This window comes from Pterocles gutturalis, unplaced genomic scaffold (genome assembly GCF_000699245.1).
Source record: "Pterocles gutturalis isolate BGI_N339 unplaced genomic scaffold, ASM69924v1 scaffold10269, whole genome shotgun sequence".
In the NCBI taxonomy this organism is placed as follows: Eukaryota; Metazoa; Chordata; class Aves; order Pterocliformes; family Pteroclidae; genus Pterocles; species Pterocles gutturalis.
In genome coordinates, this window is record NW_010130705.1 from 470 (window position 1) to 13,830 (window position 13,361).

Consider the following 13,361-nt stretch of genomic DNA (forward strand, 5'->3'; position numbering starts at 1 on the left):
GTACTTAGTTCAGGTAAATGAATTCCCTGAAGTTGTTCTCTCTTGCTTCTCTTTATCTTGCTTATGAATCATTATTTAGCAAAAAGGAACCTCTGTGGGTTTTTTTGGTAACATGCTGGTTTTAAATGAGTAGCAGTGTTTTCCCAGAGGTGTAAGGTCCAAGCTGGTATCTTCCAAAGGCTTTGTGCGGTGCTGTGAAGTAGTGTTTTACCCTCAAAAAGTGTGTGAGAAAAATCTTGGGGGAGGACTATGGCAAAGGGAGTTATAACTCAGGAAGGTGGAGGAGGCAGATGGCAGTCATGTGAACAATCTATCAAACGTGTCAGTCTAAGAAGACAAAACCCCTTAGTTTCAGTTCTTAATCAAATAATTGAGTTATGACATTTAATACTTATGACAGCTTACATATATTTCTGAGAAAGTTTGGAAGTCATGGACATCTTAAAATGTTTTAAATACAATAACACACATGCAGAATCTGTAAAATAGGTAACTCTAAAAATAGTTACTTTTGGCTTATTGTGCATGAAAGCACAAAATGCATATTCTGCATCTCAGTTGTAAATTTCATTTTAATTTTTCCATGCTGTATTTCAGTCACCATGTGATGGTGGAAAAAATAGGTATTTTTATGCAGCAATATAAAAACCTGGAGATTTTCACATCTGGAGATAAAGATGGAGATACTGTTTTCTTTGAATTATTGACTGCAACTGCAATGGTAAATTCATTAAGCTCCATGTTAATAAATAAATTTTAAAAATCAGTTGTTCCTTTTCCTCACTATCCTTAGTAAGAGCTTAAAACACTCTTGCGTGAGTGTTGCAGAGGTTCATGGCTCCCTTTGCAAGTTTTGGGACTAGTCTTTTGTGGCTTAAAGATCTTTTGCTTTAGAGTTTTTAATGTATTTTTCAACTAAGAAAGAATAGGGAAATTTCTGCCAGTCATTATTATCATATTTATTTTCACGTTATCCTACATAGTAAGCATCTGTGTCCTAGTCAGGTGTCACCATTTGCAGTAGAGATACGAACTGAAAGCGTTTCACTGCGTTGTGAAGGCGTGTGTGCTGAAACAGAAAAGCAGGTGGAGAAGGGAGACATCAGAGACAGGCTCAGATGTGGTGGTGGTAGTCAGTTCCTGAATAAAGGCAAAAGGAGTTTTTTGTGGTTGAAGTACGTTCAAAGGTATCAGCAGGAGTACTGATGTCTGGAAACTCCATTTCTCTCCTCTCCAGGAAAACGTGGCTTTTGCCTTTCTACTGAATAAACAAGATTGTTTAAAACAGACCTGGCTCCATTATCGGGTTCTCTTCTAAACAGAAGCATTTTGCAGCCAAATTTTGTCTAACCACACAGGTCAAAGAGCAAGACATAAAAAGAGTGTAGCAAATTAATATCAGCATTTTCCATCTACACTAAATGCATTAAGACAAAGTATTTGAATAAATATTTGCTGTTGTGGTTTTTTTCTTTTCTAGCCCTTTTGATTTAATAACAGTAACTTCAGATAACTTCCAGTAGTCTTTCCCACGAGAGAAACTCAATGCTGCTGCTTTTTGAAGTGTGTGTTGTTTAGTGACTGGGGTATTTGTGTAGAAACATTTTGGTTTTCTGTGATCGTTTCATAATGAATTATGAGAGATCTTTGTATTGAAAAGAGCTGAGGGAGAGGTTCCCAGTGCTCTGTCCTCACAGCCCCTAAGCAGTCAAGCCTTGTTTGATTCCACTGAAAAGGAGGAACATTTTGACCCGTTGCCCTCCCAAACAGAGCTGAGAAGATTTCTCTGTGCAAGGCCACTGAGTGGTGTTTTTTCATAAAAAAGACTGAATATGTACAAGGAATGGAATGCTTAAAACTGCAGTCTCTTGCAGGTGACCCTCACCCTCTCTACTCTGAATAATTGACTATAAGCTGTAATTCTTCTCACTGTGTTCTCCCCCGTTTTTCTGAGGTTGCATAGGAGTGAGCCGAGCAGCTCCGGCACTAGCACAGATCACTGTGGATCTCCCCTCTCTCCCTACGGGAACTGAAAGTTTGCCCCTGCTCTGCCTCATACCTCTCAACCTAACTGCTTCTTCGCTCGTTTTCTGTTAAGGCCAAATTTCCTTAAAGAGTATTTTGTAAGGGAGCTTGTCAAAGCTGGCTGCCAGCCTACCTGCACTGTATCAGATGGTTGTGTGGTAGTTACATGCTGTTCGGTGATTCCTGCAGGGAACCACAGTAATTTTGAGGAGCTGGATTTCCCTTTGCAAAAAAACCAAATTTCCCTGGTTTATTGTATTTATTTCTGTGTTTGCTCAGACTGTTATTATGTTATCTGCTAATTTTTCCTGGTCCAAGCCTCAGGCGTCATGGTGGTATTCCCCTGGGTTGCCCTGGGACCCTTTTAATTGTGGTATTGTGTTTGCCACCTGCTGTTCCTCAGGTACCAAAGCACTTTTAAGCAGGAAATTACATAGCACAGCAAGTTCATATGATTGACTCTTGCCTTCCTTTCCTTTGGAAACTCATCTGCTCTTGGCCTCATGTTACTCTTTGTTTGGCTTCTTTCATCCATAACTTCTCTGAATGTGATGATTTTTTGTGGGACCTGCTAGACATCCAGCATGGAGAAGTTGTTGTCACGGGGACCCATCTGAGTCCCTTCATGGTGAACTAAAAAGAAGGAAAAAAAGAATTAGGTTTTATGCTACTGCCTTATTCTGTCTGAGGTTTTTAAAATATTTTTTTCTTTTTCTTGATCATCTCTTGGCCTTGCAGACTCCTTGGCAGGCTTCCTGTCACAGTTCTGTTTGAAGAAGGATTTATTTTTAAAAATTTTTTAATACTTGTGATAACGTTTGCAAGTTGGGGTTTAGGTTGGGTTTTTTTTGCCCTGCATGATGGTGTAGTCTGCTGTATTGAAGGACCTGGAGTGTATTAATACCAAAACCAATAAATGAGAGATCTCTTCCCTAGTGGGGAAAAGTATATAAATTACTGCGTATTTAACCCTAGAACTGACGAGATCTGCTTGTTTGTTTCTTTTTTAATCACCTGCTTCTGACAGAGCTTGTAAAGCCTTTTGTGTTCTGTGCTTGGAAGTGGCTGGTTTTTGAAGGTATTGTGTCGTTGTGGTCTGCCAGTCTCTAGCAAGAACTGCAGCTGTTGATCATGGTTAGTTATGAGCAGAGCAGTTTTGGGGGCAGGACTGGGGCCCCATCCCAGCAATGTGGGTTCTGGGGAGCTGCCTCAGGCCCCCTGAGCCCTGACGGCTTTGCTGCCGAGCAGCACTGCGTCAGCGGGACCTGGGGATCTTGGGAGCACCTCTTGGTGCCTTTTGCATTTTAAAGTGCTTGGGAAAGAAAGAAATATCCTTATGCATGTTTTGACTACAAATTTGTAAAATAATTATTTTCCACAAAAAAGTTTGTGTGCACCTTCTGAAATGATCCTACATGTGCTTTTTCAAATTCATTAACATACCTAATGGCTGCTGCTTTGTGCAATTATGTTTTCATATTTCTAATTTACATAAAATTAAAAAGATACTTGTGTTACCTATGGCATATTAAAACAATAGGAAAGTACCTTTAGCTTTGCTTCAAGGCCCATCAGCCTATTTAAATATTTGATATCCCTAAACATTTCAGCAATTGCAACTGATCTTGTTGCACGATCTCTTCTAGTTTATGAGCAGCCCATATCAGAGTATGTACAGTAGTCAGAAAAACAACTTACATGGAATAAAAAAATAATGGATTTCATGTTTCATTCTTAGTTTTCTTATACTACTTTGTTTTCTTTTACAACTTGCTTCTGTTCAATTGATTGCTTTGGTTCTTGGGAGTCAATGTAATGATGGCAGCATAGGATAAAATATCTCTTGGTCAAGTTCTTGCTTGAATATTTGCGAGCTTCCTTTCCTTGAAGATACTAATAGTACAAGATGTATCTAAAAGAGATTGCTGTAGAAATATACATGTTGCCTACTTGATTTTGATTTCAAAAGGGACATGCGATGTAACTTCAAATGCAGTTTTTCTAAATGCTACTCTCAAGCTTCTCCTTTAGTCTAGTTTCGGTGGTTGGGTACAGCTGACAGATCATTACTGATGAGGCTAGATCTATTGTTGTTACTCTAGCATAGGGCTGGATGTTTTGGCTTGGCTGGCAATGTTGTAATGGTGAGTTTAAAATCTAACTAGCCTTATGTTTTTGTTGTGGGTGTTTTTAACTATAATGTAGATTTGTCTGAGAGTGCTTCAATTAATCTGTAAATTTAAAAATAGCATTTTAGTCTTGGACAGCTTTATGCATAATCTTATCTCTCAGCATGTAACTTCTATGCAGTCCTAAAGCATTTTAAACATTCAAACATATGTCAACTATATCTTCTTCTGTCTTTCTTTATGCCTGTTTTGAGCTTGTCTTCCTCATTATGCTTTTAAGAGTTTAATTTTTTAAAGAGTCAAAAGTGGAAACAGGTGTGTGACAAAGGGCCTCACCTGTTTGTTGGGAGCTGTGGAAAAAGCCATGAGCAGAGAGGCAGAGTGAGGAGGCACCGTCCTGTGTTGGTAGGCAGATGCTCTGCACCCAGAGCCGAGAGCTGTGTAACCACGTGTGGCTGCAAGCCCTGGCTCATGAGCCTGGAAAAACCTTGGTGGACCTCAGTAACCTAGAGGAAATGACTTCTGGGTGGGCAAACCATGGGCAGAATAGCTTGTGTTACTGAAGATAACCATAGGGCTACATATCCAAAATTACGGGATGGGTTAGTAACTCTCTCCCCTCTTGCAAACTGCCTTGCATCCATTGCCGTCTTGGTCTCCTCCTCCTGGCTCATCTCCTTGCCCTCTAGGTTTATTGACAGGCGTGCCTAAAGCTCTTGCAGATTCATTCCGCTTCTCAGCAGGAGGGTGTCTGAAGGCTGTGACAAAACTTGGCCAACCCTTTAGCTACACTAAATTTCTAGTTGCCTCTTGTAGAACATGGAGCGTTAAAGCTTTCCAAAGCAAAGGCTGCCAGGATTAGTTGTGTGGAGAAAAAAACTGCCTGGTTTTTCATAGAGGTCATTAAGCATTTTGACCACGCAAATAAAAGTTCCAAGAAGGGAAGGGAAAAGAATGGCACACATACATTCATGGAGTAGCTACATTTCTAGTTGATTAAGCAGCCAAAATTACTGAAATGGTTCTTTTACAGTTGGGAATGGCAACTCTTGTGTTACCACTGGAGACTATGGTGTAGGATAGAAAATACCCCAAGCAACAGTGAGGGCTAAGTGCTGTTAGTAGGTACAGGAATGCTGTTAAGTAGGTAGGTAAAGAAGCAGGCATACAAATAGTGAACAAGATGAAAGCCTGCACAATGCTTTTTCTGCCTTTCTGTTTCCATGTTCAGCATGCAAGGTCACTCCACTTCTGAGTAATGGTGTGAGTTATTGCAATGTCCATCCAAACTTTTCAAATGTACCTATCCTTGAAATGTCTGTACCTTTCTTGAGTTTCTTTTGCAGTATGTATTCATGTGTCACAGCCACTCTAGCTCCTAATGATTCTCAAATTCAATTTGCCTTTATTTCCTTTTTTAAAAACATTTGCTGTATTTCACTGCTAGGGTGATGTATGAAAAGTCTGATTCAAGGGTCTATTTATAGAAGCGTACTCAAGCATTTGCTTGAACATTTGTGAACTTCCTTTTCTTGAAGATGCTCTTATAGTATAAGTATCTAAAAGAAAGGAGATTGCTGTAGAAATATGTATGTTGCCTACTTGATTTTGATTTCAAAAGGGATGTGTGCTGTAAGTATTCTCTTAAATATGAGGGTTTTTTCTCCCACAGTTGCAGCAAATACCCTTTTCAGTGAGATGGTTTTGTATTAAACCTAAAGATCTGCCTACTGGCTTTCTAATTTTTCTGTTTCAAATCTGTCTGATTTTTCATTTCAGGCACGTGTGAATCCCATCAGTGTCACTCCACCCATACAAGCTATAGATCAAGACCGCAACATTCAGCCTCCTTCTGATCGACCGGGCATCCTCTATTCCATCCTAGTTGGTTGGTGTCTGCTACTCTTGCTATCACTCACAGTCAGTCGCTTTATTATGAACAGCCAGAAAAAGATTGACTGGGAGAGTGGAAACCTAATAAAAATTCATATTGTGGTTAGTGGGATGTTTGAAATCATTGTTCTACCTATTTATGTTTAATTGCAAGTTAGAAGCTTATTTCAGCTGGCTGCATTATTTATTATTATTTATTCAGATTAGATTCAGAATTGTCTGGTTTGGCAAATGGAGCAACACAGCAAGCAAAAGGAGAGAGACTTGCCTATGCTCAGAGCTATGCTGCTAGGCATTTTTCATTCACAGGTGCAAAGGTGCAATAAAAGATGCTGAAGAAAGGCAGTTAGAGCAGGTTTCCTTCCAAAAGTCTTCTGGCACAGAGCAACTTAAAGGGTCTTACTGCATTCACCTTAAATTTTGCTGCCTGGGAGCTTGCAAGCTTTCCCTTGTAATTTAGTGTTTGGTTAGCTGACTGTGCTGTTTTCTGGCCAGAGAGGAATGCAGTTCTAGGACTTCAGAGAATAGCACTTTTCTGGGGGATGTCTTGTGTTCTGCTGTCTGGGGTTTTTTCCTGCTACTTTCGTGTATTTGGCATTTGTTTCCAGTTGCTTTGCTTGTATGATTTGATAATGGAAAGGCCTGAGGCAGTGTTTTGCAGTTGCAGCCCTCCACCTGCCCGGCTGCTCCCGAAGTACAGAGGCTCATGTTGTAATTTTCTGTGTTCTGTGACTGGAGAGGAAATTGAAGATTGTGTTTTGTGGAATCACTTCTTTTTTTCATGTTTGCTGTGTTAAACTGCACCTACGTTCTTGCCCTTGGAGAGGTGAAAGTAAAGATTTTAATGAGCAGATTGCAGAGTTTTGCTTGTCATTAAAAAATAAAATGCTCATGTATATTATAGTTTTGCAGAATATCTACAGTGTACACTATATTCATAGTATACACACAATATAGTAAATGGTTGTCATACGCTGAGTTGCAAATTAAAGTATCGCATGAGAGTTTGAACAGTAATCTGTCTCCGGGGATAGCTACTGACTCTCTAAAAGCAGTTTCTAATCATTCCACTTGAAAGGTGAAGAACTAATAGATCGTTTATCAGAAAAGTGGTCTTTTTTTGTGTTGAATCTTATGCCCTGTTATACTGTATTGCACAGCAATATTTGTCCTGCTGATTGGCTGCTTTAAGATACCGTAACTCATGAGCTCCCAGGACTTACTGAGGCATTTATACATTCAGCCAGGAGTGCTTTCTACCTCTCGGCTGCTACGCAGAACTGCTCCTAGACCTAAAATGACTCGGGATCTTAGACTTGTAATCTGTAGTTTGTTTTCTTCAGATACTTTTGGTAATACTGATAAGCAGTGAGATGCCAGAGTTCATGCTGTTTCTAAACACTTTGGCTTTCCGAGCCCTATTCTGTTCAGATTTGTGCTCTCACAGCTCCACAGCTGAAAGTCAGGCTAGCTTGGGGAAAGCCAGGCAGTTAATGGAATGAGACACAGGCTAGAGAAGGCGGGTACTGTTTTCTGCCAGGCAAATGAGGAGAGAACATCCCTTTGTCTTTCAGAATAAAAAATGGTATCACCTCTATTCCCTAATGGCGAGAGGCTGGTGCTGAACAGTCATATCTGCTTATTGCTTCATCTTTTCCTGACAATTAATGCTTCACCATTGCTACTTTTTTGTGTACTTTGTTTGAGAATCATGTGGCTCAAAATCCCTGTAGCTGAATTCTTGCCTCCTTCTGTGTCAGGTTATGCTTCTAGAGCCTTTTGGCTTGAGCATGGTACCAGGGGGCCAGGCACAGCAAGGTCATGGCTGTCTCCATCCTTTACATAGCCTGTGCTGGGCTTCCATTGGTTCGCAAATCTGTTCAGACTCTGACTGCTTCTGTTTTAACCGAGTTGGAGAGTATCCTGGAAAGCTCACAACCATGAAGAGGCTATTTACTGCTGACAAGAAATGGAAGTTGTTAGACACAAATGAGAAACTGATGAGAAACTTACTTTCTTAGATGGATTTCTAAAATAAGTTGTCTGCTTTTATTATTTCTGTATATGTTATTAATGCATTGAAGACCTTGCCCTTAGGTGCAAGAAGCAAGGTATTTAAAATGTGCATTTTAAGTTACAAATGGTAGGACATAATCAGTGAGCATTAACATAGCTAGCGTGAACTTAGTCGTAACATCTTTGTCACACCATGTCATTGTGTGTGTGCACTAAAAAAATGGTTCATAGTGTTCTCTGCTTTGTGGTTAATGGCAGTGTACGTCCAGCGATACTTCAGGGAAAACGTACTTAAAGATGGAGAGAGAAAATCTCCGTGGTATATGTTTATTTAGCAAGTTGAGTTTCAGGAATGTGGTGGATGGAAGTGGAAGATGATTTGCAGTGAAAGCTCATTTCTGCATATGTCCTCTTACCTGACTAGATTTGTATGTATCTCCTGCAAACTGAGAAACATCATTTCCACCAGCTGCTGGTGTCTTTGGGCTCCTGTTGTTATTGAGGGATTCCCAGTCGAGAAGAATCTTCATGGCTAGGGAGAATAAGGAAATAATGATAATATTAAACACATAATACTAGTAGTATTGTTAAGCTCCTTGTTCACATGATGCAATATTTTATCTTTATAATATGACTAGTTTATGTTCCTTTGATGACTAATGAGTAAAATCAATATATTAATTTTTCTGAAAGATTTAGTTAAACATTTGCTCAAACCTCATTGTCTTTTTTACAGGTACTCCTGAGGATTATCCAGAGTATTTCCATATGAATCTCACAACAGCTGTACTCACCCTCCTAAAACCAATAAACAGGGATTTGCACCAGAAGTTTGACTTGGTTATTAAGGTAATTTTGAGTGAATTCTTATTTCCATATGCTTTTGAAAACTGCTTAGTAACAAAAAGCTCTAGAGAAAACATAGGATGGGCTTGCTTGTCTTCCCTACATTTTTCTTTTATAACCTGTCAGGCATTAATTAGCACAGTCACAGGGAAGAAGCATGTGAAGTATTTCTGCAAAGGGAATGAATCATGAGAGAGTTCTAGTATTTTATGTTATACTGACAGTATATGAACAAACTGGAAGTGCCACTTGTACATTTGCTGTTTACAAACTCAGTTGTCTTAGGAGTGCATTTGGTTTAGGTTTCATGTTGTCTCCCATTCACAACCCATGCTAGAGAATCATCCAGATACAGGTAACTGAGTACTGAATGTTAGGAGGAAGAAGAACAAAAAAAATAATCTCTACATCTTGTTACTTTTTTTTTTTTTTGCTTTAGGGATATTAAAAAAAAAAAACAAAAAAACCAAAAAAAAACCAAGAAGCTCACTCCAGCTCTACTACTGAATAAAAAGAAAGCTTCTGAAACATAACCATTGTGCTGCCCTCATTCAGCTTCTATTGCTGGAAAAAGGCATAAACTACTTTAGTGGGCTTTGTCTTTTCAAGACCTACCATTGATGAGGAGAGTTGGCCTCCTTCCTCTTTTGTACATCCTACACTCTCCTTGATTTTACAGTCTGACTCTGTAACAGTCTGCAGTTCTTCTTAACTCAGCCAAGTGATCAGAGCCCATATCAGCTAGTTGTAGAGAGTGTGCCTTCCCAGAAAAATCTCAAAATGTATCTTCATCTGGTTACTGAGTCCTACTTTTGCAAGTATAAAATATTTTCAGTATTTGCTGCTTACTTTGCCTGTTTGAGAATTTAGAGGAAAAGAATAAGAGGTGATGGCATCAGTATTTAATTGCTAAACTTATTATATGTAGTAAGGTGTTAATTCTACTTTGAGAAAAATTGTACAAAACTGTAAGGTTTGCTGCAGGTGAAATCTGCATGAATGAACTGCAAAAGTCAGTTAGTAAAGATAGTCTCTAATGAGGATAGAGCAGAATTACATTTGGTTCTTCTGGAGACAGTCTGGAGTTGTCCCTAAAGCTGTTGTCTACTGACACGGAAGACTATACAGGTTTGCTGTATTTACTGTTAAGCAGAGGAGCGAATAAAAGAGAAAGAATTGGAGAAGTCTATTTTAAAGTAGTGGATAGCTTTGTATATTTCGTTGTGTATTTCTTGGTATATTTTATGTAGAATAGCGTGGGCTTCCCAACCTGCAGTGTGTTTTAACGCAGGGATGTCATAAAGCTCTTGCTGTTCATGTTAGCATTATTTAATCTATTTCTAAATACAAAGGTTTCACTCATGGTAACAGCTATTTACGTGCTTCTCCTCCCTCTCTGATTTTTTGTGGGGTGTTAATGGTGGCACTGGCAGCAGGCAGTCCCCTGGCAACAGCAGCTCCTTCTTCTGTACTGGCCTATGAACCTCTTTGAAATCGTGTGCCATAGTTTTGCTAGCTCCCCTGTCATGCAGACAGACAAATCTGAGTAGGATTTTGTTCTTTTGTTTTTTCTTTCTCCCTCAGAGCAGAAGCAAAACTCAGTCATTTGGGAGTGGGGGGAGCAATGATGCACGCTTCTGCTCTTGAAGTAAGGAGGGAGGAAGGAACATGTATGAATATGGTGTGACAGAGCGACCCAGGTCCCCAGATGTGTCTGTGCCTGTGCATGGCCATACAAAAGCTGACTGTGGCTACTACCTGTGTCACTTGTAGGAATTCTTTTTTATACAAACTCTGAGCATTTATTAAGTGCAGGAGAGTTAGGGACAGATTTGCAGGGTCCCTCTGTTTTTCTTGGAGAGGGCAGCAGTTTCTCTGGGAAGATGGTAGTAAGTTTATTAATATACAGGTCCTTTCTGTATCTCCTGAGGAATATAATTGTATGACAAAAAATGAAACAAAATTGCAGCTTACAGGAATTTTGAATAGCTCATCAGCTTTTTAAGTGCTTACATTACTTTCCTACCTCAGTGGATTGTGGGTGCATCAAAGTACAAAGCTTGTATACTCTTAGAGTGAAATAATTGGTGATTGGATTCTTTTATAATAATCTGGTTTTGAGCTTACCTCCTGTTGTGGAGTTCTGCTGTCACTGGGATAAATGAAGAAACTTAGGTGGATTAATAGCTAAATAAATATGTGAAGAAATTATGAGTTAAATGAGTGTGAATATTATGAGTTAAAGCCCTGCAGCACTTCGGTTTCATTGTTGTCAAAACTCAGCAGCCATATGCAGTAGCACAATATATCAATTTAAAAAATCAATTACACTGGTCTGCTACCCCATTCTGTGTGCCTAAATAGCAAGCTCTGTTGTTAGTGGAAATGTTGATAGGTTCATATTGCTGTGTTATATCTGAAGTCAAGGGGATAGTAATGAGGAAAATTATCAGTCTGTAAGAACCTGCTAGAATAATAAAGATTTAATGCTATGTTGTTCATGGACCTTTTGAACCGGTGGAATGTCTCAGGTGTGTACCAGATCAAATCTTCAGAGTCTTGTTTTGCACATTCTCAAGTTTGCATTTCTCGCAGTGTTGAAGTTGTTGCATCTGATTCTGTTTTACCTGGAGGGGTGTGATATGTGATGTTGCCCTTTAAACAGAAAATACACTGGTTTAGCAGGACTCACTAAATTTAATCTTTAAAATATTCCCTCTGATATCAGGGGATCGATTTTTTTTTTCTGCCAAAATATTATGGAAAATAGTGAAATGGAAAAGGTGGTTAAGTCAATATGTGAATATTAGAATGCATGAAGTAAGGTGGACAGAAAATTGATGTGCTCATCTGTGGTATAAAAACTGCATTGCTGATAAATTTTGAATTCTCAAATAGGTATACAATGGAAAAAGCTAAACTTCTTAATAAGAAATGCTGTTTTTCAGACTCCCTGCTGTCTCCAGGAGATACTTAATGATAAGCAAGGAGGCAGACTTGTTGGCCCTCCTAGGGAAGCTCCTGTCACTTCCATTCCCTGCAAAGCAACAGGGGCTTTTACAAAACAACGTGTATTTTTTGTGTCTGTCCCATTGACATTTCCGTGTAGCAACTGCAGAACTGTCACAATAGGCATGTGGATTTCAACCAAAAGGACTTTCCAGTGTTAATAACAGTGTAACTAAAAATACAGTCTGTATGAGACCCAGAATGTGCAAGGCTGTGAACATAATGAATCATAAGTGTTCTTTCCCTTTACATACTGTTGCTGCTTTTCTAAAAGATTTTTCCCGAAATGCGAAAGCACACCCCGTAATACTAAATTCCCCTTTTTATGAAATCTATTACTGCTTTTGGGGTAAGTTTTATTTATAAATATTTAAGTGTTTCATTGGAAGATTTCTGTCCATAAAGGCTGGGACTGCAGGTCTCTTTGGAGAGGAGACAGTTTGGAGAGAGAACCATCTCCGCTGTAGCAGACAGTGCTGCTTTGCAGAAGGTAGTTGCTAGAGAAATCAAATCAAAGCTCCAGTGAGAGCGAGCACACTTTCAGCAACCTCAAAGGCTAAAAAATAATCATATATTTGATCTGAAGCTTTGCTGAAACATCTGACGAAATTCTCAGTAAAATAATAAACCTATTAAAAGTAAATTTCTTCAGCATTGTCACTATGATAGCTGTCTTTCTTCTGGAGGACAATGATTTGTAAGAGGAAGGCAAATAATCAGTTTAGTCCCGAAGAGACTTAACTTCACCTCTGATACCTCTTTGCTTGTAGAAAGGGACATAGCTTCTTGAAGAAGAAGACGGCAGCTTTGATCGCCTTTCTGGAAAAAAACATGACGTGAGACATGTAGGCATGAGACTACATTCTTGTTGCTAGCTCTAAAAAGTGTCAGTTGGTTTTGTTGTTGTTTTTTTTTTTTTTTAAGTATGTATATAATGAAACAAATAGAATTAATCAAATCGATGCACTTTGATCCTTTCCTATTTGAACGTCAGTTATTTATCAATCAGACAAAATTTAACCTGGCAGTTCTATTAAAATCAGTTTGTAAAGTGGATGGACTACTGAAGGCTAGATGTTCTTACACTGTCAACGAAATACTAATGAATGGAAATGCTGCAGCGCTGAAGAATTTATCACACCTGTGGCTTTTAGAGTAGGCTGAGGATGAGGAGCTCTACTACCAGAAGGCCTGCCCAAAGAATGCATATGTGGATATTTGGGGGAGAAATTGTCACTAGCAAATCATAAAGAGTTTTTGCTTTATAAAATACCTAAAAACATCATGACTTCTTAAATTATTTCAGTGTCTTGTAAAGCAAAAAGTGATGCTCCTCTAAATAAATAAATAGCCAACTTTTTTACAATTATTACAGAAATTTTGTCAACTTGGTTAAGACCCAGGGTGGTCCTACTAAAAATCTGAGTGGTAATACAAAGTAAA

At 38.9% G+C, this 13,361-nt stretch overlaps 1 protein-coding gene across 1 annotated transcript in view; it reads left to right on the forward strand.

Annotated features, from left to right (window-relative positions):
* Nucleotides 1–597: 597 nt before the first annotated feature.
* LOC104466785 (protocadherin-15-like) overlaps nt 598–13,361 on the forward strand; it is a gene marked incomplete at both ends in the record, with an annotated part of 108,892 nt that continues 96,128 nt past the window's right edge. The window contains 3 exons of the mRNA XM_010080321.1: nt 598–721; nt 5,934–6,042; nt 8,800–8,912. Of these exons, the coding sequence (XP_010078623.1) occupies nt 598–721; nt 5,934–6,042; nt 8,800–8,912 (346 nt within the window). The remainder of the gene's footprint in view (nt 722–5,933; nt 6,043–8,799; nt 8,913–13,361) is intronic.